General features: G+C 41.3%; 1 protein-coding gene across 9 annotated transcripts in view; it reads right to left on the bottom strand.

Moving 5' to 3' along the window:
* Positions 1-23438, bottom strand: part of Epb41l2 (erythrocyte membrane protein band 4.1 like 2) — a 154731-nt gene that overhangs the window by 59397 nt on the left and 71896 nt on the right. For all 9 annotated transcript variants that reach the window (XM_029482274.1, XM_021174888.2, XM_029482275.1 and 6 more), the window contains exons 2-4: positions 17145-17629; positions 16129-16341; positions 873-977 (exon numbers count right to left, since the gene is read on the bottom strand). In XM_029482274.1, the coding sequence (XP_029338134.1) occupies positions 873-977; positions 16129-16341; positions 17145-17615 (789 nt within the window). In that variant the 5' untranslated portion in view covers positions 17616-17629. The remainder of the gene's footprint in view (positions 1-872; positions 978-16128; positions 16342-17144; positions 17630-23438) is intronic.

The raw sequence follows: 23438 nt of genomic DNA, 5'->3' as shown, positions 1-23438 counted from the left end.
AGACACTCAAAAAGAAAAAGCACTTTTCCAAATAATGTTGATGGCTACAGTTAGCCCTGGTCCTGCCAGAAAGGGCCAATGTTTCCATCCTTACTTTACCTGTGAAACTGAGAATCTTTGAAGCTCTAGAACATTAGTACTAATATCAGACCACCCACCCTGTTCTCTTGCTTAGTGTCTCAGCACACTCGTGACAGCAGCAGCACGACTCCCAGGGCCAGTCCAGCACTGGTTGATCAGACATCACCTGAGGGGAGCTGGCCCGGTCACCTCTTCTGCCCCAACAGCTCAGCCGCAAAGACACCAGTATCTTTCCCACACAAAGTCACTCAAGTCCTGTAAGCAAGCACTTCTTCCCAAGCCTCTGGCACCCAGCTCCCTGTGGTTCAGGCTTATTCAATAACTACTACTACACAGGTCACTGCACATCTGTATGTTGCTAACAGGAGCCTACTTGGCCACTGTATTTAGAGCACCACGAGGCAAAAACAGGTCATGGCTGAGACAGTATTATTTAAAAAGATATTCTTCATGGTACATCATCAATTTTCCCACTATTGAATCCTTTAATGTACATGTTTTGAAATGCTTTCCCCTCAACAACTTATTACGGAAGTTGATTCCACTGTGAATTCAAGAGCTAATCAGTTTTTCAATCTCAAATAAGATGGGAAAATATTCCATTCCGTCTGCTGCTGATGCATTGTACACATCCAAAATGCCAAAAAGCTTTAGTGAGTCTCTCACATAATCACTTTTAAATATTTGCCAAAAATCTCTTTATAATCATGTAAATGAAAGTTAAATTTATTGTGAAATTAAACTGTTTACAAGAAATACACATAAAAAGACATAGAGTTGTAATTGCTTACTTTCTGCTCAGGATGATCCTGAAATACAAGTCCAAAGTAGTCCTTCTCCAAGAGGTTCAGGTGCTCGCACACTCGGTCAAACAACACTTGTCCCTTAGCACGTTTCTGCAGAAAAACAGAGCAAGCCTTTACTTTTCTAAAGGAGATGAAGAAAGAGAAAGAGGAGGTTAGTGGGAAAGAGGCATGGGACAGGAAAGGAGACAGGGAGGACTGGGGCAGGAGCAAACGAGGTGAAAATGGGGGCGAAGAAAAACAACAAGACAAATTTTGTATGAAAAAAAAAAGCCATAATAAAATTTTATATACTAATAAATTTTAAAATATTATTTTTAAAGCATCAGTCATTTATTACAAATTAATTTTAAGTATTTATTTTCTAATGTCCTAATGATACAAAGTATCGTTCTAAAATTCATAACTAAATGCATTCTGCTTTACTGCTATTCTCATTGACATTTAAAAAGCAAAATGCTAAGTATTCATCTACTCATGTGAACAGTAAAACGTATTTCAAGTTTCCCCTCAAAACCTGAATATGATTCACTGTTCTTAAGAACACTGCCCGACGAAACCATCTGATGTGACTGACCTATCACAACTCATGAAGGCCACTCTGTGACCCTGACTGATGTGACCTCTCACAAGTCATGCTGGTCAGCACTGAGGCTTTATTTCCTTGTTGCTACTATTCCAAGATATTTATACAACACCAGCTTTTTCCACTTAAATTATGTTTTTATTTCTAGTTTTCTGGAGAATAGCCATTCTTTAGGAAATGTAAAAGAGACTTAAAAGCCCCAGGAAGACATAGAAAAAGTGATTGCCATTTAACCAGTGATAAAGCATACTCATTTCCAGTTAAGATGCACAACCCTGGAATGTCCTAACTGTAAGCTGAGTCGGACAGGCATCCCCTCCCCACACGCTTACAGGTAGCACAACTAGTTACCAGTGAAATCAGAGCGGGACCAAGAAAAAGAGGGCTCAGCAGATGCCCCATTTTTAAAATATGCACCTATTTGTTCATGCAGTACATAGAAATTATACATACACACAGAGAGATAGACAGACAGACACAGACCTTTGGGAGTAGAATCTGGTACCTCTACTAAATGTTTCAAAACTATGATTACTATTTCAGTAGTAAATGAAAGAAATTCACACAAATTATATTACCATAAGCAATGTGCTGTGTCTATCATTGAGGATTAATGGTCAGCAGTTGATAGTTAAGTTACTAAGGTAGACATGTGGTTCTATTATTTATATGTTTATAGTATACAGAAACTATATACATCACTACCTCTTAATAAAATAAGTGACTGAAGGCAAGACATTTACCTTACTCCACCACCAGTTTCCACAGCTATGAGAATAATAGAATTTGATACAAGGTATATGGCAAGCATGAAATGAATTAAAATGTGTAACTACTGGCTACAGTCCTTGAAAATAGGAATAGTTAAGAGACATCTAAGATGACATCATAGAGAAAATACACTCCAGCTTACAGTCAATTTCTGTAAACTCGTGTCTTTTCAATAGTTTCTATCTCAGACACAGCTCTACTGGACACTTTACCCTATAAGACTAGTAGGGACACATCCACAGAGCCACCCAGAGTCTGGCGTTCCTATGCTGAGCAATACATCAAACCCTAACACGGGAGCTGCAGTCAGACCCCGCTGTTCGACATCACTCCGCATCTCAGGAACTTTTCTGTTACTAGGCAGTGTGACAACAGGAGACCACTTAGCCTCCTACTTGTAACCCAGAAGCAAGAACCACCTCTCAGCTCTCTAACAATCAAGGGAATGAGACAGGAGATGCAAAGCATCTAGGTCAACCATGGCTGGGTTTCTACTCCGCTCAGGCCGTTCCTCCTGTTAGGTTTCCACCCCTCTCTAAGACATGGATATTTTAGCAGCCCAGGAGAAGCTGACTATGCACAGCTGCTTCTAAACTTCCACTCGGAATCTCCACTCGTCAGTGCTATGGAAATGCCAAGGACCATCAACTGTATCTAAGAAGAAAACAAGAAACCATGAACATGACATCGCATGTGAATCTCAGAGGAGGCAGTGATTCTGGAAGCAGAGAACGCAGGTTTCTAAGAGGCCCAACTTCTCACTTTTGGTGCTCACTAAGCCTAGTGGAATGAATTTCTCCTCAGAGACACTGCAGGATCCATAAGATGAACCGGGCATGCAGGCACTACACTGCACAGGCAGTCACTATAGTGGTAGGCCCTGTCCCATTCACACATGGCTGAAGTGTTTGCCAGGCTAGAAGGCTAAATACGCTGGCCCAGCAATAGATGTCAGCTCCCATGTTAGTCAGTGGAGAAACAATGATGAATAAAACAAATGGTCTCAAGAAATGTTTATTCAACTAGGAAAGACAGACAATGAACTCAATAGACAGTAAAATGCTGCCTATGGAGCAGAGAGAATTCATTTAAGTGTATAACATGTTTAATAAAATATATGAGCTATTTCATGAATTCACAGAAGGCCTATAGAGGAATTAAGCTGCTATAAAAAATAAGTGTTAAATATAATTCAAGTTTCCGTTATTTAATTCAACCTCCTTTGAAATTACAGTAAGTTGAAATGATCCAGTTTTCCCATCTGCTTTTCTGAATTTCTTTTGTAGAATTAATGGTAGATCTCTGTAAGTGTAACACTTAAACTTCTGTCTAGGAAGGCAGGTTTCTTCTGTGTTTGTGCTAGGGTATTAGAATTAGATCAGTTGGCCTCAAATTTGAAATCCTCTTGTCTCAGTTTCCTGAGTGCTAGATTATAGACATGCAAAACTATGTCCAGCCATTAAGTTTTTTTCTTATAAACAACTACAATTCTGTTAGGTGGAAGGATTACAAATGAGCATTTGCCAACCAAGCAAAATGAAAGACATCTGCTTACAACTTGTATCAAAATTAGCAGTTTGTATCTATATGCCTGTAAGTCAGCATGTCCAACTCCATTTATGTGTTGCTTGTACATATATGATTTCAGGTTCATGGCTGACTACTTGGTACTGGATAAGCAATTAGGGGGCCTATCCTTAGGAAAGACTAATTATTCCTCCCACACATATACCAATAACAATCAAAATAGCAATCAAAGAAAAGGAGGCCGTGCATTTAAGAGGAGCTGTCAGTGGATATGAAGGGCACAGGAAGGTTGGAGGATGACAACATCGGAGGTACTGTGGGAAGGAAATGAAGTGAGAAAATGATAGTTACACTTTAATTTTTTGCAAAAATATACTTTAAAAGTATATAGTTAGTGTTAGCATTTTGTCTAAGCTCCACCTCACAGTTGCCTGACTCACTATAAAGGGGCTGCTTGCCCCCCTCCTCTCTTGCTCTTGCCTTTCTGCCCCCACTCTCTGCCCATTCCCTTCCCCCTCTCTCTCCACGTGCTCATGGCCAGTCTCTTTCCCTCTCTCCCTCTCCCTCTCCCCTACCCTCATAACTCCCCTCCCCATGCCCTGAATAAACTCTATTCTATACTATACCTTAATGTGGCTGGGGGGGGGGGCAGCATGGGACCACCGAGGCAAATCCTTCCCTTCTCTCATATCTGACTACACCTCCATAGAACATATATCTCCCCTCTCTCTCTTTATCTTTTTATAAACACATCAGTTAGTTCATGGGCTATCATTATAATGTGGGGATTTGGGCCCAGATAAAGAAAACCTTCAAAGTCTTTCTCTAGATTTAAAAAAAAAAAAAAAATTATTTGTGTGGGTTTTGTGTGTGCCACAAAACACACACAGAGGTCAAAGAAGAACTTGTAGGAGTGGGCTTGAGGTAGGCAAGGCTTGCGAGCCGCTCCCTAACCAGTTCACCAGTCTTTCCTACTTACCTCCAAAGGTCAAAGCGCACTCTGCTTCTAGGCTAATCTCTAAATTGTCATCTACTACAAAGCATATTCCAGTTTCCTAATATTTAGACTTTCTTCCTCAGCACTCTTTGACTCCCTCCCATACTGGTGGACTTCAGTGACTAGGTTATTTAAGGAACGGCATATCTTGTCTCAATGTCTTCTAAAGCGGTACACTTCACTGAATTAAAACCAGGACAATACTGGAATGGCTCATATTATTAATGCAGGCCGAAAGTCCAGCAGTCTCGAGTGCAGAGTTCAGTCTTTCTGGTTAACAGGCACACACAATCCCATGAGTCCTCATTCATCACTACCGACCCACAGACATTCAAAGCATTAAAGCAAGAACACACTGAAATAAGAATTAGGGAGAACCTACATATGCTTTTCCTCGGTAAGCGAGAGCGTACCTCTGGAGAACTACTCAGGCAGAAAGCTGCTCTGCATTTGTCCCAGAACAGGCTGCACCACATTTATATGCATGTCCACTGGGGTTCCCAGGCTGTGCCCATCAGCTGCATTGCTGTTTCATATTGCCAGTTGAGGCATTTCTTTGCTTTGTATCTGTTCTTATGTGGTAACTTATATAAACTGTCAGTCAGTGAAACCCCATAATCAGGAATGGGGCACTATCTCAGTGGCGGAACCTTGTAGAGCATCCATGAGGCCCTAGATCCAGTCCTCAGTACTGTCAGAAAAAGTTCATAAAACTTACTTACCAACCACATTTTGAAAAACTAATTTTTTGTTTTTATATCAAATTTCAACAAGCTTGACAGTTTAAATCCTCCATGTGCCACTCGATAACCCAACTTACACCTCAGCATTGCATAACCAGGGAAAAGAAGGGTGCAGTGGGGAGACTGCTCAACTCCAGGCACGGACAGACACTTTATGTGTCTGTATGTAGGGCTGATCTGTGTAAGTTCACACATGTGTGTCCATACGGCAAGGGGTACACATGCATATATGTGCAGTCTTCCTCATCCTCAGTTCTGAGAAGAGGTCTCGGAATCCAAAGCTCACTGGGTTCAGCTAAACTTCTGGTTAGCCAGTCCAAGGGATCCTGTGCCTGCGTGCCCAGCTGTAGCCAGTCTGCGCCTGCCTCCCAGGGCTTCCTGCGTGGACGCTGGGGATTCACTCCAGGTCTCGGTGCTGACACTCTAGGGGCTGAAACTTTCACCAGCCCACATCGTTTTTGGTTTTGTTTGTTTGTTTTGGTAGAAGCTACATAATATATTAGAGACGTGCAAAGGAGATAGAGAAAATAAGATAGGTAAGATGTGTTTTCAAAAGTATTTTACTCAAGGACTAGCAGACTAGCTTATGAGAAATTTCTCTTTAAACAAACCAACCAACCAGCAGCCCCCAGCTAATGGAAGGCAGTCTGAGATGTGAGCCTCAGCTCAGGCTCTGAGTCTGCTCCGTTATTTGTGGCATTCGTAACTGAAGCCAAAACAGAACATTTCTGGAGGCCCCTCAACTTGGAGGAATCTGGGCAACTGCTTACCCAGCATATTGCAGAGGGTGCCACACATCATGGCAGTTTCTAAAACACCATCACTGTCTCCGTGTAGGCCCCTCCACAGTGCCCTTATTGTGTGCCAAGAAGGCAGTGACGGGAATCACACAATGCAATCCATACATTACTCCCCAGAGCTATGCATTCTACACTCGCTCAAAACTACACTGTGCAAATATAAAAGGGCAAGAACAACGGTATGCACAGAGCCAACATAACTCATTTACAGTGGTGGGGCCGAGGAAGTCAACTAAGGCTGTACAAAGGAGGAAAGAGCCTCAGCCTGAGGGCATGACTGTCAGTTCTTCTCCCGACAGTGAGTCACCTGTCCCGCATCTGTTCCTAAAGTTCATTCGACTTCTAGCAAAAGGATACCGGAGCCAATGACCTTTTTTTCTTTTTAATATGTTCAAAACATAATTCTACAAGTAAATAAGTCATTTATGTTTCTCTGATCATTGATAAAAATTCAAAAAATTGAAAACATTATTTCAAGAACTCAAAAAATTCCTCCCAGTTGAAGACACCTACAGAAATTCCTATTTGAAGGAAAAAAAAAACTGTACTACTGACTGAACACACACATTTTCCTTTGTACTCATTCTCAAACCGATACAAATTAATATCTACTTACACTGTATCAACAGTGTTATAAACTCTAAGTGATCTAGCAGTAAGTTCAAGTATACAGGAGGATATACATACAAAAAAATACTAGGCTGTTTTACTATTTTACAGAAAAGAACTTATGTTGTGTGGCTCTGAGTATTTGTGGAGGTTCTGGGAACCAACCCCCTTTAGATAACCAATAACAACCAGATTTTGAAAAAAAAATTTTTTTTAAACAGAATAGCAAAAAAATAAAAAAAAAATTAAAAACTCCCATTCTAGCCAATTAAATAAGCATGCAAAATAATGTAATTATCTAGAAATGTGTAAAAAAAATGAAAGAACATCAACACTTATAAAATCATCCCTAAGAAAACTATCGACAGTGTCAAAATAGAAGTTGTAAGACTGCTAGAACTAATTAAAATTCTTAAAAGAATTTTTAAAACCTAACTTTAATATGTGTTACATTTAAGGTAAGAATCCACAAGTTTATTTTAATCCTGCGATGAAACAAATTATAGAAAATCTGTTACATAAACTAAGATTTAGAACTGAAAACATACACTTAGTTCTGATCTCTAGACAAGCTATATATCTAGTTTAGTGAATTCACAAACATATTTATTCTCTCTCAGAGTCTCTCTCCCTCTCTCTCTCTCTCTCCCTCTCTCTCTTGCCAGCAGCATACACAGCACCACGGCCCTACGCATAGCCACCAGCAGACAATGACGTTCACACCAACCAGACTTCAGAAAGCAGCCTCAAAGGCCAGGAGGTGGGTGTCCATGTCCTTCTCTGCAGCCTCTCCCATGGACAGTAATGTACCTCTCGGTAAGATTACACACTGAAGAATGCACGTTATTGATGATATGTTAGTAGTAATGTTTTCAGTGGCTTCGAGCAATTGGACTGTCCTAGTTAAAGCCACCCAAGGAAGCAAACTTAGCTCAAAAATGGCAGCACTGGCCCCATAAAGCCAGCGGACAGAAGCTGACAGTATATTGTATGTGGTGTCTGTTAGTAGAGTCATAAATTATAAGCTATTTTAATATATCTTTCCTTCTATATAAGCTAAAAGGAAGCAAGTCTTCCTAAAGCCTTCTGTTGTTTCATGAAAGATGGCACCACACCACTTCATCTGATAAATCCTAACGAAAATCTGCCAATTTTTGTTGGTGTTTGGTAGTTTTTGAATCCCTCCATATTTAGAGATGAGAAAACTATGCCTATGTAGACTTTTACCAATTTTATTCTGAATGTTCCCACCATAACTTAAATAGCACTTCATTATTTAATGAGAAAAGCAGCCCAAAGAAATGGCTACCAATTATATCTCAAACCCAAGACAAATGGCTAACTGAGCTGCCAGTTTCTCCCAGAATCTCTCAGTCCCATCAGTTAGTTACAAGGTATGGCTGGCAACCCCCAAATCTAGCCTGAACTCTCAGGCTCAGGCTCACTCTGGACTGTCCCAGATATCTCTGCCTCTGGCTATTCTCTCCTTCATATCTATAATAAGCCTCCCCTCCATACCTAGGAACAGTCCTATCCTCCTTTTATATTTCTTTTTGTCATTCACTACCAATAGGTGGGCACAGGCAAAGCTACCACACAGTGCCCAGGAGAAAGGATCTCTAGAAGAAAGAGTCAAAGATGATCACTCACACTTTGAGTTACTTTCAAATGGCAAGTTCATTGCTTTCAAAAATGCCACTGATTTGTCAGAAAAACAATCCTGGCATTTTAAAATCAAAAGTGGAAAGAATATTAGAGACTTGATGACTATCCAAAATTCGAATCCATCCTTTCAAGAGGAGGCATTATTAAAGAAAAGACTTTGGAATAAGGCATTGCTGATTCACCTTTTCAAGCCCAACCCAGTCAGAGATTCACTATTTCAAGAAAAGCCAAGAACTCTCATAGATCCCTGCAGCCTGCCAACTCCTGAGAGGTCTCTTATGTAGAATGCTCTTACTCCTGGACCTGGACAACAACCTTCTGCAGAAATATAATGAGTTATTTTCACTCACTAAGGCCTGGAAGAATTTCTACAAGTCAGTGCAGTGAGGATCAGAGAAAGATGAAATGAGTAACACAAATGCTATCAAGCTATCTTAGGAAAAAAGGATAAGAAGTGTACAAAGCAGCAGGACGTGGTGGTGCACACCTTTAACCCCATCACTCTAGCAAAAGAAGTGGGACCTCTTGCAGTCAAAGAGCCAGAGCAGGTACCAAGACACCCAGAGCTACGGAGAAAAGCCCTGTTTCTGTACAAGAAAGTAAATGGGAATAATTACTCTTTAGGAGAAGTAACTTAAGGCAAAGTCTTACACAAATGCTCTGCGGGGAGAAAGTAAAGTTGTAGGTAAAGAAGCAATGAAAGTATTAAAGGAAATCCAACAAGAACTTAGCAGCTGTTCAACAACAAAGACTCCTTCACATGTCATTGTGTGATAACTGAACACACTAACAGCATGTGAGCTGGATATGAATCAGATGCTATAGACCAGAGAAGAATCGTGTAGCTGAGGAACACAAGGAGAGATCATATGACCAGAAACTTTACAACTCAGGAAGTTAAGGATAAGGTCATTTTGTATGAACAGGGGAGGGAAGATAGCCTGGGGTCACACCTAACAGTCCCTAGTGACCAGCTATTTGTGGCTTAAATAAGAGTCCGTCCAGCTGCCACAAATGTAGGTTCTTTGAATTTTTCAAGTGAATCCAAAAGGTTCTACCACTTCCATGGCATGACAGCCTTTGCCACTTTTTTTTTTTTTTTGATTTTTAAGTCCTTCAACACAATTACAACCTTAAACCTTTGTAATAACCTAAGGAATAATCAACACAATTACAACCTTAAACCTTTGTAATAACCTAAGGAATAAACGGAGAGCTGGTCAGAGACACTACGTTTCGATCTAGTCACTGTAATTTTAAATTTGCACATAAATTATTCCCAGTTCCAAATACATGCACACATGTACACACATACCCATCTATATGGGATTTTAGAGTATCCCAACTTCTAGATCCACTGAGATCTGGAAGTATGATCTAGAGTATGCAGATAACTTAAGGGTCACAACTGTAGCTTGAAAACAAGCCTAGTTGACAAAAGTAGACACAAAGACGTAGCACACCCAAAGGCAAGGATAAGAAACTGGATTTCTGGGTGTCAGGATTAGTCCAGAGAAGTACTGCAGACCTCACTGCACACTGTTCTCTGCTGACAGCCTGTTTTCTGACTGCCTTATTCATTAATCTGGACGAATGGTTGTGACATTTCTGTGTGGGCTAAAACAATGCCTTCAATTCACAGACAAAATTAACACGTGGGAAAACGCACACATGCCAGAGGAAAATGTGAGCTTTTACTCAGGGTGCACACATACTCACACTTCTCAAGCCTCCCCACATCCAGACTTACTCCAACTTTCAAAACTATACACAGATTTAATTACAAGCTCGAGAAAATCCAGCTCAATCCTAGAAAGACAGGAAGCCAATGTTTTCATTCTTACTGAATCTGAGGACAGAAGAAAAGGCAGGAAGTCATGTGCCCAAGACCTAGGAAGAGTCAATAGGAAGTAAATATAAACGTCCTGCTGCCCCACGGCGTCACATAAACCTCACTGGATTGTTCCTTCTAGGAAGGAGCCCTGCTGCTTTAGCACACCAGTGGGTAAGTGACTTCTGCAGCGGCAGCAGAGACTCCTCCAGCCAAGTGTCTGGAGCCAGCGTGCAGAATCCAAAGACCCTAAAATTCTGCACAACGAAAGCTCTGGTACCTAATTAGGTTGTCATATATCACTTAAATAACAGAATGGGATGAAAGTTGATATGGCATTCATTTAAAAATATAATACTGCTCATTGCCTAGGTGGTACACACCTTTAATCTCAGCACTCAGGAGGCAGAGGCAGGGAGATCTCTGTAAGCTGAACTACATGGACAGTTCTAGGCTATTCAGGGCTAGATATATTTTGAATTTTTTTTCTCGAAAGTAATAGTAAAAATAATAATCCTCAAAAGTATTAAAATATGTGTGCAATTCAATTTATCAAACGATATTTTAGAATAATATATAAATAGCAATTTTCATGGACAATAATGAAAAGGTACGTAACAATCTGAAACAAATGCATAAAGATATAGTAGGCTTTGGATAAAAGGAAAAGCATTAAGTCACTGTGAACTATCACTTCCTAAGCCTGAGCGCACACATCTGAGTGCACACTGTCAAACCATTTCCATGGGGTCCTCTGAGCTTAAACAATCCATGTCTAATCTTTGTCCAATCTTTGCTTGTCATTTCCACCTTCTGGGACTCTGGCAAATATGTGTGACATTCTTTAACGTGTTAATTTTAACCTGCAGCTCCTTTCTCAAAAAAACACCAACTTCAAAGGTGACAGAAGTGTTTGAAACCAGTTTATTTGGCAGCTGTCTTTATCCTGGGGCTCTAGAGCAAAATAAACAGGTTTCAGGGGGGTCCCTGAGAGAAGAATTTTGAAACAGGAACTCCACCCACACCCCTCAAAAAAAAAACCCCCAAAACAAACCAGTAAGGCAAGTCCCATGTATTCTACTGTCCCAGATCCTGGAGGAGGCTGAGGGAGGAGAACACTCTCAGCTCAGGAGTTCGAGGCCATCCTTAGAAATTTAGTTAAGCCCATGTCAAATATGTTCTTGTCAATATCCATTCTTCCTCTACACGCATACATGGGTATATAGAAATGAACATATTACATATATTTACAAAGCAGTAAAAATAATATAATATGTATATGAGTACATTACACATATCCTGAATGTTAATTCTATCTGTCGAGGGATCTAAGTAGGAGAGATGACGATTAGATAGGACAAAACAATCTTACAGAATTATGCTTCCTAAATTAAAGACATTCAATATTACATCAGATAGTCAAAGATGGACCCTTCACTGACAAAACACTGATAGGAAATACAAACAGCAATTTGCCAAACTGACAAATCACATAAAGCCTGTCACCTACGTGGACCATCCATGCGTATGCTAACCAGTGCAGTGAACTGTTAACACCCTACCCCTCAGCTACTGCAACAAGACAGCCAACAGTTTCCAAACCTTAACTGGCATCTTGATCTTTTCAGTCCCACTATTCCTGGCCCCTTTGCTCTAGGGGTCAGTTTTAATCTTATACTGGCATTTGACATCTTCCAAATCCTGTCTATTCAATAAAGACCCTGTGAATAGACATTCTATATAGACTTCCTACAGTGGTCAATTTTCTTTTATTTGTTTTTGTTTTTCAAGATGGAGTTTCTCTGTATAGCCCTGGCTATGCTGAAACTCACTCTGTAGAGCAGGTCTGCCTCTGCCTCTGCCTCTGCCTCCCAGAGTGCTGGGATTAAAGGTATGCAGCACCTCTCCTGGCTGGTGCCAGTTATCTAATGCTTTCCTCTACCAATGTGGGTGAGAAATGATTAGTCCTCCTTACTGGCATGTCGTATAGAACCTAAGAACAACTGAAAATCAGACACAGCACATACAGAAATAGAGAGCCACAACAGGCACAGCACAAACAGAAATGGAAAACAACGAGAAATACAACACTTACTGACAGTTCTCCCAAGCCACCAAAAAACCCCTATGTGCCTTACACTGTATGTGCCTTTCTCGACTGCTCAGAAATGCATTAATAGCCAGTTTCCAACACATACTTCCTCAACTAGAACTCAGACACTAATTTCCGGTGTAGATCTGCTGGAGCCCAGACAGCAGCATGAGCACATCAGCCAGGAGTTTAGGCCAGCACGGGACAGGAAGCAGGAGGGCACCCAACCATGGCTCACAACCTCTGCACTCTACTCCTGAGGAGCACATGCAGCAGGGCTGAGAAGACAGAGATCCAAACTAATGTTACCAAGCAACCACAGTGAGAAGAAAATTTAGATGAAAGAAACATTCATTACAACGGGAGATACAGCACATGACTTCTGCACTACGCCAGCACATACTAGGAGGAGGGTACCAGATTTTATTTTGCTTTGTGCCTGAAAAGAATAAGACATTCACTCAACACAGTTGCTATAATGCTGATTTATGATCTACTGTCTTCAAAAGTTTCTTCTTAAAGTAGCATGTTAAACAATCCCATATTAAAGAAAAAGAATATAAGTGCATACTCTCATAAAATTATGAGACTCTTATAATAAAGCTTAATTCTTGATAAATTAAAGGACTAAGTTGCAGCTTTTAGCCCTGGGTATTATCTAAGTCTGCTTTGGGGAACACAACAAACAGATTCTCTGCAAGCAACAGAATCAATCATAGAAGACTAGCTACACTTTTACTTTGTAGTATTCTAAAATTAGATCAGAGATCTAATAAACACACATTAACACAAGCACAGGAGGAGCAAACTTCAAATCAGTGTCTATAATATACAGACAATTCCCAAAAAAGAACAATGAAAGTGGGGAGCAAGTAAACAAAGAGATACCCCAAACGCAGACAGTAGAATAGAGTCACAGGCATCTGGGCTGTGAGAAATACCTCTGTAAATTCACTAGTTAAAGGATAAATTTAAAAACAAGTTATTTCAATTTTAAAAGAAATGGCAGAAGGTAAAGCAGGCGATTTCTAACCAAAATGCTACTATAGTAGTAATATTAGTATCTAGTAAAATGGATTCAGGTACAATACAACAATCAAGGAAATGGTCAGCAATATATAATTCTGAAGTTAATAATCTAGCCTAAGATTTTAGAAAATAGCCGGGCGTGGTGGCACACGCCTTTAATTCCAGCACTTGGAAGGCAGAGGCAGGAGGATTTCTGAGCTCAAGGCCAGCCTGATAGAGAGAGAGAGAGAGAGAGAGAGAGAGAGAGAGAGAGAGAGAGAGAGNGAGAGAGAGAGAGAGAGAGAGAGAGAGAGAGAGAGAGAGAGAGAGAGAGAGAGAGAGAGATTTTAGAGATTTTAGAGATTTTAGAGATTTTTAGAAAATAAAAATTTACAGGAATGCTAAGGCAAGTTATGAAATGAATACAGCCATTTTAACACACTTAGAAATCAATCGCCAATGCAGTTAAACAGGACAGCCATGAAACAGACGTAATTAATTGGATCAAGGACAAATCCAAACCTCTGTATAAATAAAAGAATGCATGCTTATGAAACTCTACGAGAACTATGCTGACGAGATATCCTGCTGTGAGGTCTTAAACACAACAGAATCTCTACTTTAGACCACATTCTGAGCACAATGCAACAAAAAATTTGGATTCTGGAAAAAAAAGAAACTCTCCCACAGCACGCCCATGTGTATATACACACACTGGAAACCCTAAATCAGATGCATAAATTCCAAAGTCAAACTAAACTGTAATACTATGGAAAAGACTAGAAGATGAAATGAAGACCCAGAAAAGCAGTATTTCTAAGTATTAAACTCAAAAAAATCAGAAAACACAGGAATGGGCTGGGGGGGGGGGAAGGGGGGGCAGGGTAAGCAAAGGGGGAAATATTAAAAAGTAAAAAATAATCAGTAAACAAAACTTAGTTGTTGGTTTTGGAAGGAAAATAACACAGTAAATTTGCAACAAAAATGTAAGTAAGAAAAAAGAAACGGAGTATTTATTCCTGCTGTTGATTGTTTCTGCATCCTGATTCTTTGATGAAGGTGCTTCTCTGCTATGGAGTTTCCTGGTGACTTAGGGTCCTTTATGGATACAATCACAGCTTCTTCCTTTCCTAGTTGTATCTTGTCTTTCAGTTGTCTCACTGCTCCTGCTAAGATCAAGCGTGATACTGAATAGGTATGGGGAAAGTGGACCCTTGCCTTGTCTGTTGGCCATGGGCTTAACCATGTATTAGGAGGTGGAGCCTCCCTTAGCGCACTCAGACAAGGCGGTAAAGGAGCTGCTAGCCTTCTCTGACCCTGCCCATGATATGCATGATATGTGAACCCCAAAGGGGTCTGAACCCACAGACTGAAAATCACTGGACTCTTATTCTTTAAAAACTACCTCTTCTAAAGTATTTTGTTATAACACCAAGTACCAACTAAGATAAGGATTCTTAATTCTTTGTTACTCTAGTTTTGAAATGCCTCAGTGCCAGCACTATTATATACACATGGGTAGAAGGTCCAGAGGATTTATAAAAAGATAAGGAAATCAATTATAAGTGTTCCCTGAGTATCCTTGCCTGGCAATAGAGTATCTTCAAATATAATAAAAGCACTGTTCTACTAGATAGCCACAGGCGGTTTAGCAAGCTGTTAAATATGAATGATACTGGAGATGGCACATGCCTTTATCCCAGCACTCACTTGGCAGACAGAGGCAGGAAGATCTCTGTGGGTTCAAGGCCAGGCTAATCTACAGATCAAGTTCCTGGACAGCCAGGGCCACTTGCAGAGAAACCCTGTCTCCAAAAACCAAAATGAAGGCAAAAAAAAAAAAAAAAAAACTGTCAGGAATTTGGCTAATTTTTAGTCAGCTCACTGGTGGGATGGCTGTAATTCCGAGGACATGCTCACAAGCTCTAGTGCCAAGCTGCCACCTGGCTCTGCCACCACCTGGCAGTTACTGAGTCTAAGCCTTTACCTCCCACTGTGAACTGAGAATGGAGTCTTACATGAAACATGAGGAGCCACGCAAAGAACTTCACCACAGTTCAGGGGACACTAACTATTAATGCATGTCATGTGAAAAAAATGTCACTGTGAAGAACTGAGGTGACAGAAAGCCCTGAGCTGCGACTCTAAGGCACCACTTGGGTCTCTCAACGTCAGTGCCAGGAATGACACCTCTTACAAAGCACAGGCATCTTCTCACTAAACGAAACAAAGCTAATGGCCTAGGTGAACATCGTTCTCCTTCTCAAGAGTTTAACTGCTGAAATCTCATTACTCTAAAAGTCAACTTAAAGCTATAATTGCATTTCTCATGTAAGATATCCTATAGAGGTGGTATCAAAGCAGATCTTTCAGACCAGACACAAACCATTCGAGACTGAACGGCCATGGCAGAGCATCACCCCTGCTTAACAGCGAGGCAGGAGGTGCTGTGTGACAAGGGAACAATGGCGCTCCTTCTACACGCAGTTAGTACTTTAAAAGCACAATTACGACAACCTGGCCTGTAGGAACTTGGTGAAAGGGGCACAGAGCGATTGTGCCTCCGAGATGGCAGCCTGCATTTATTCTGTCACGAGGAGAACTCTCTGCCTCACCTCAAGGTCACAGCTGTATTCCGTGCCATCTAGAAGGGTCACTTTGGCCAGGACAGTCTTGGTCTTCTTGGTAGCTTTCTGAGAGGCCACCTCTGCCTTCAGCTCACTTGTCTGTACTTCCTTTGTCTCCCTTTTGGCTGCACCTCCTTCCAGTTTCTCTTCCTGTGTGTCTTGTATCGTTTCCTCCTTGTCCTTCCTCACTTCTTCAGCAGGCTGCCAAAACAAAAAGTGAGTCCACATTAAAGTTAACCAACCTGTAGAAGACAGCATTAACAAGAAAAAAATGATCAAACAGTAAGCAGACTGGTAACTTATCCCAGTTATGAACATAGTAGCAAGCACTCCAACCATACCCTCAGCCCCAAGAAGAATCTTTAATGAGAAATATGATTTTCAGTATTAACACCTTTAAACTTTAGGGTTTTAAGCTTTTTACCCTTTCTTGTATCATTTTTTATTACCCATTATTTTTCCAGGTTAGTGATGTAAGCATTAAATGAATAAAAGAAACTATATTCCAGCAGCTGTACTTTAATAGCATTGAAATAACAAAGTTTCTAAAATCTTAAACCACAAGAAAACCTAGACTTCCACAAGCAAACCACACACACACACACAGAGAGAGAGAGAGAGAGAGAGAGAGAGGGGAGGGGGTGGGGAGGGAGAGGCCGAGACCACTACTTATTTGAATAAGGCAAAGGTGAATTAAAGGGCCTGGCAAGGTCAACCCTCTCGGAAACAGGCACGTTAAGACAGGGCTGTGTGGGTTTTCCTGCTGTGGTAGTGGCTCTTTGATTTGACTTTTGTTGTTTGGGAATAGTTTTTAAGATTTACAGGGAAGACTAAAGCTTAATAATCCAAGTTTTGTATTCCGGACACACTAGGCTGAGGTAGTATCTCAATACAGAAGGGGGAAATTATCCCAAACCAGCCAGTCCCTTTCCCTGTGTGCTGTGCTCTCATCCCTGCCCTAGCCCCTGTTATGTATGCCCTCATTCTGGTCCTCTCCGACCTACCTGGGTCTCCACGCTGCTTTTCAAGGCTGGTTTTGCTTCCCTGACCTCCACCTGAACCTCCAGGTGCTTCCTCTGAGCCATTTCTTCTGCATCACCCTTGGCCCGACTCTCTTCTTCAGGAAGGGATTCCTCTTTGTCTAAGATCTGGTCTTCCACATCAGCTTGAGTAGGTTCTTTTTTATCTCCTCCATCTTTGGCTACTACTAAATTGTAAGACCTCTGCTTCTTAAGCCACGGGGGTATGAATCGAGAGATGCCCCTGTTCTCAGACGGATCCTTCCCTCGTTTCCGCAGGCGGGGAGTGCTTTGCCTTTCAACCGTAGGTCCTGGCTGGGAACCCTTTTCTTCCTCTGGCTCAGATACTGGAGTCTGCTCATTTTCTACTTCTTTAGCTTTCTCCTTGGGGGCATCTGCTCCAGCCTGGTCAGAGCCCTTCTTCACTTCAGACGCAGAGCCAACTTCAGTAGTCATGGTTACAGCTCACACTGCAACAAAATAACAACCACAAGATAATATTTTAGACTTTCCCACTTTAAGTCTGGTGGTGAGGTGATGGAAAGGGCAAAGCAGGGTGGGACGAGGATCAGCAGAGAACTGGAACAGGCGCTGGTAAGGAGGAAGGCACAGCCAACTCAAGACCACTTGCTCTATTAGAACTCCCAGAATCCCATGGCATGACAATGGTGTGCACTATGCACAGCTGGAACAGTCACCCAGACTCAAGAGAGAGCGATTACCGTTATTTGATCCCAAGTGCTTACAAAACTATACAGAAAGACTAATCTTTATGTTTCTCTTTTACTTCTGGCCTTTATTCTTTATTAAAGAAACACTGTCAGTAAATATTAGCAAGTATTAGAAAAACCACTTTTAAATGCTGGGTGCTTAACAGCAATAAAAACTTACTAAAACAAATTGTACTATTATTTTGCTTTCCAGTGTTATATCCTGATTCACCTGCACTATTCAAAAAGTCAAACTTCTGAAAAAATTAAAGCCAAAAAAAGAACTCCAAACCTCTACGCTTCTCAATCACAATCTGTGTGTGTGGTGTGTGTATGTGTGTGTGTGTGTGTGTGTGTGTGTGTGTGTGTGTAAGAAGAGTAAAGGTCCTAATCCAAAGTAAAGATAGCATAGAATGGGAACAATATACCTAATGACTTATTCTATCACAACCAATGACACAAAATTGATTCAATCTAAAAATAACTGGCAGCCTAAATTGTATACAAGCAGAGAGGGACTCCTCCAGCATAGCAGACAGCAGGCAGGTAGAGCCAGCTCAAGCTCCCTGACTCCCTCCCTCACAGTAGTTCTCCCATAATGCTCTGAGTGCTGGTACCCTAGCCACTGGGTAATGTCACAGCTAGCTTCTTAAAAGGGTACAAATATCAACAGTTTAAAAAAAAAAAAAAAAAAGCCGGGCGTGGTGGCACACGCCTTTAATCCCAGCACTTGGGAGGCAGAGGCAGGCGGATTTCTGAGTTCGAGGCCAGCCTGGTCTACAAAGTGAGTGCCAGGACAGCCAGGGCTACACGAGAAACCCTGTCTCGAAAAACCAAAAAACCAAAAAAAAAACAAAAAAACAAAAAACAAAACTAAAGTACAATTATTTAAAGCAGAGTCACAAACCACACATGTGACCCTTTTAAAACATACTACATCAATATACTAGAAAGTTGTTTAATCCTAAGAAGAAAGCTGTAATATATGCTCTCACATGGGTACATGCTGAAATTAGGTGCTTAGAGAGCTCGGGGGCTTTAAGTACCAATGTGGTAAGATTCTTGTTTCAACAGCCCAGCCTGACTGTAGGGTCTAAAATGGGACTGAAGCAGAAGGACAGCTGGCAGATGGTTGCAAAAATCCAGGCGTGGTTTGTTATTAAGGCCAAAGCAATCGAGAAGAGGGTAAGAAATGAATCTCACAATGAAAGTCACAAGCTATCCAGACCACGGAAAGAGAGAAAAAGAATCTAGGGAAGTTATGGGAAGCTGGGGAAGTTATCCATGGAAACAGGATATCCAGGAAGATTGGCCTAGCCAGACATAGAGCTTGACTTTAAATTTCCTGTGACTGACAGGTGTACTGAAGTTTCCACCTTTGTCGGATTAAGGAACCAATAGCTGTGCACACTGTAATCACAGGAGAAGCCACTGTGCTGGCCTGAATGGGAACAGCCACCACAGAGTGTGAATGCTGGGGGTGCTTGGCCATAGAGGGTGGCACTACTAGGAGGTGTGACTTTGTTGGTGGTAGTTTGTTGCTGTGGGGGCAGGCTTTGGGGTCTCCTTCCTCAAGCTAGATCCAGAGTAACACAAAGTCTCTCCTCGCTCCCTGCGGATCTGTATGAAGAACTCTCAGTTCCTTCTCCAGCACCATGTCCGCCTGTGTGTCCCCATGCTTCTTGCCGTGATAAAAATAAAATAAACCTCAGAAACTGTAAGCCAGCCTCAAATGTTTTCCTTTATAAGAATTGCCATGATCATGGTGTCTCTTCACAGCAATGAAACCCTAACTAAAACAACCATTAACAGCTCACTGTGTCCAACAGTGTGCAGTTTCTGTTCTTTAAAACATCCATGAAAGGATCACAAAGCTCCTGCTTCACTCCTGAGAAAAGATCCATGTCAGTTTGTGGAAACAATTATAGAACATGGTATAAAATGTGCTCTCACTAGAAGTAGCTCTACCCCACAAAAACATACTATAAAACATATTATTTGAAAGTCATTGCTTGACCGTGTGATCAAAAGCTAAAGAATCCAAGTTGAAGACACTACAAACAGATACTATGGAAATCCAGAGCACAGGGAAAGCAGGCAGAGCCTCACACACTGCATCAGTGACCTCTGTACACACCCCAGAGCTGACCCACATTACTCATTCAAACTGATGGATGAGACAGAAAACAATGGACAAAGCTTACTGAGCCCGCCAAGAGTCAACAGTGAAGGTAGGTGTAACTCTATGTAAATAACCATGTTCTTAAAACAGCTCCAAGAGCTCAAACCCAACACCACTTTGTTTGTAAAATGATTTCTTAAACAAATCCCTCCCATCAAGAGAACATGATTATAGCACACGAGCTCACCATAATTACCATGCTTGTAACACTCAGCATTTCAGATGTAGATGGGACTCTAACTGCCCCACCCAGGAAAATGGAAACCCAGAGCCACACTGTGTGCTTCCAAAAAACGTAAGTCAGGGTTGTAGTTCCCACTAAAATCCTTGAAGGCAGGGCTCTTTCTTTAATGTAGAGCAGGAACATCTAGACTTGTCTCCAGAAGGTGGGGAACACTGTTCAGTAAATACTATTGCTTGGGCATTGGGAATTCTAAGTATCTAGTCTAAACTGGGAGGTGATTGCTCACAACTTTGTTGATATCTGAATTTGAGGCTAGCTACAGAGTGACAACCAGGACAACCAGGGCTACCCAGAGAAACTCTGTCTCAAAAAAAAAAACAAAAACAAAAACAAAAACACAAAAATCTGGTCCTATATCCTGATTTTATCAGCAAGGGTTAAAATATTGAGCAAGCAAGATGTGCCCAAGGCAACAAAGTTTAAGGAGCAAAGACAAAACCAGACTAATTTTTCTCAAACGATATAGTGCTCATTAATCTTTAATTAGAACTACCCAACTCCATCATTAGTAGTATAGTTATATAATATACTAAGTAAAGATTTTTCTACTTAACAACAACCAAAAGACCAAGGATGTGAACAACCAGCCCATTAGATAAGCATGTGGTTTGACACAATCACCAAGTTGGCATTCTCCAACTGGGGCCAATGAAAGTGTCTATTATTGTGACAGCTCCAGGAGAAAAAGCATGCGTCATTGAACACGCAATCAAGCAGAAAACTATCAACAGAGACCAATAATGTTCAGTAGAAAATTATATTTTAAAAAACCACTCTTTATGTCCTCGTGGTTAAACACATTTACACCGAGGTGTCATTGCTATTCTAACTTAAACAATCTACTATACATCTGCTGTTTAAAACAAAGGCTATTAAATCATCAGTACTACACAAAACAGACAGCCACACAACTTTGGAAAAAATGTCAAGTGTCTGGGCTAATGGCAGCTCCAGGTGCTTCCTCCAAACCATAAGGGTCTGGGGAAGTAGGGCTCTGGGGGGAGTGGCTTCCTTTCTGTGCTAAGATCAGAAGCAACCCATTTCTCCTACCAAAATATAAAGAAGTATTCAAAGAGCCAAGATTAACAAAGGGGGAACATATGCATTTTTAAACTTCAAAGCTAGGGGTAACAAGCTACGAGATTTTTGTTTCAGCTCTGAGAAACAGAAACAAAACTGTTCTACAAATAGCCATGAATATAAAAATATATTGACAATGTGTGGACAGTTCTAATTTAGCTGTCCCTAGAGCTAACAGAATTAGTATTCATCTGCCATGCTATGACAGCATAAGAGATGAGTAAGGAACCCGACTAACACCCACAACTGCTCACTTTCATCGCTCCCACTGCCCACAGCCAAAGGGAGGTCCTGCTAATACCACCGTCTTCCATTAAAACAGCGTATGTGAGAAAAGCAAGCCAAGATGAGTCAGAAGCTACCTAATTCTACTGAGAAAGCAGAGGGTGATGCTTCTCACAAATACAAAACAGCAAAGAGGAAGAAAGACAGAGAGCAAAGGGGAAGGGGGAAAGGGAAAATAAAAAACATGAAGACCAGGGAAGAGTAATAAAAACAGGTAAACAACATGGATGCAAAGATTGATGTACACAGCTCACTGTTAAGAGTGTGTGCTAACCAGGAGGGAGGAGGGAGAGTCTTTGTAGCTTTGTTTCTCTTAGCACGAGATGGTCTAGAAATGCAATCCCCGCTATCCACTAAGTGCAAATATACTGAAAGAAATGATTGGTCAGTGAGTGGCATCTATGAAATGGCATCAATTTTACATTCATACTGTTACTATAAAAATATAAACTAACATCTGCTTGAAATTAAGACCACACACTGAAAAGATATGAACTACAAACTGCCCTTTGCTAGTTCCAGCATAGGCTAGATTGGGTTTCACCCAGAGCACCGAGTTCCTCTGCTTTGTCTCCTTTTTAACAAAAACCACATTTTGTTCAGTCTCTCTCCCCTTACTCGTGTATGCACAACTCAGACAGGTCCCAGTGTAGACTCTGTTGGTCTAGAGCAGTCCTGAGGTTTCCCTGCTTTTGTCAAGATGACAGGCATTCATCCAGTACCATGTTTGCAGGACAAGAGTCCTCCCTCTACACGGGTAGCCAGCTTTCCTGGCTCAGAACACTGAGGAATGTTGTAATCATCTCCAATCCATTGGGAAGAAAGCCTAAGGAGGAGTCGGCTCAGGATACAGAGCACTGAGGGAAATTACAGAAATGAGGACCAACCCCATCATGCCAGACCAATCAGGTTCCATTTTCTGTGACATAACATGCACTCCTGTGGCTGAAATGATTGCCAAATTCAAAAGGCACTCAGAAGTTGACTTAGCGAAAGGTGATCGTGGAGCTGAGATTAAAAAGGCAGTCAGTCACTTGCAGTTCTAGTGAAAGAAATGTTCCCAAAGGCCAGGTAGATACTCATCTATGACCTCACAGACAGGAAGCTAACTAAGGTCAGTGCAACTCTCACACACACACACACACACACACACACACGGGGGGGGGGGGGGTTGACGACGACTCTGTATTTAAAAAAGAAAGGGAAATATACCTACAAATGTACAATGGAGGTACCCTGTTGCAGTAACTCTCCATTCCACATATGCCCCGGCAATGAAAACACAACTCAGTTAATATGAATACATGCTGTGAGTCTAGATTGGGCAGACCTACCACTACACTACCATCTTCCATAGCTTATGAGACCCCTTAGAACTTGCAGTTTCTCCAGGCCATGTGCTTCTACTCTGCTTTTCTTCTTCATCATCCTCTTCCTCCTCCTCCTCCTGAGTCCTCTCCCTCGTCCATTTTCTCCTTCTCTCTCCCTCCTTCCACTCCACCTTCCCTTTTATCTGCCCAATCATCAGCTCTCCTTTATTTTACAAATTAAGGTGGAAGCAGGTTTACAGGAAATCACCTGAGTGCTGACTCATTCCTTGTTCACAACCACTCACAGGAGAACAGAATTAACATCAAACATAATTAGCCCCAGGGCTGTCCACAACACCACCCCTTAGTCTCATGATCACTGAGCATGGCTACTGTACAGGTGCATTCAAATACAGATGCACTACCACATATGATACGGAAATCAATTTGTCAATAACTATACCCCAG

The sequence above is a fragment of the Mus caroli genome, chromosome 10 (assembly GCF_900094665.2).
Source record: "Mus caroli chromosome 10, CAROLI_EIJ_v1.1, whole genome shotgun sequence".
Lineage (NCBI taxonomy): Eukaryota > Metazoa > Chordata > Mammalia > Rodentia > Muridae > Mus > Mus caroli.
This window is presented reverse-complemented; position numbering and strand designations above follow the sequence as displayed.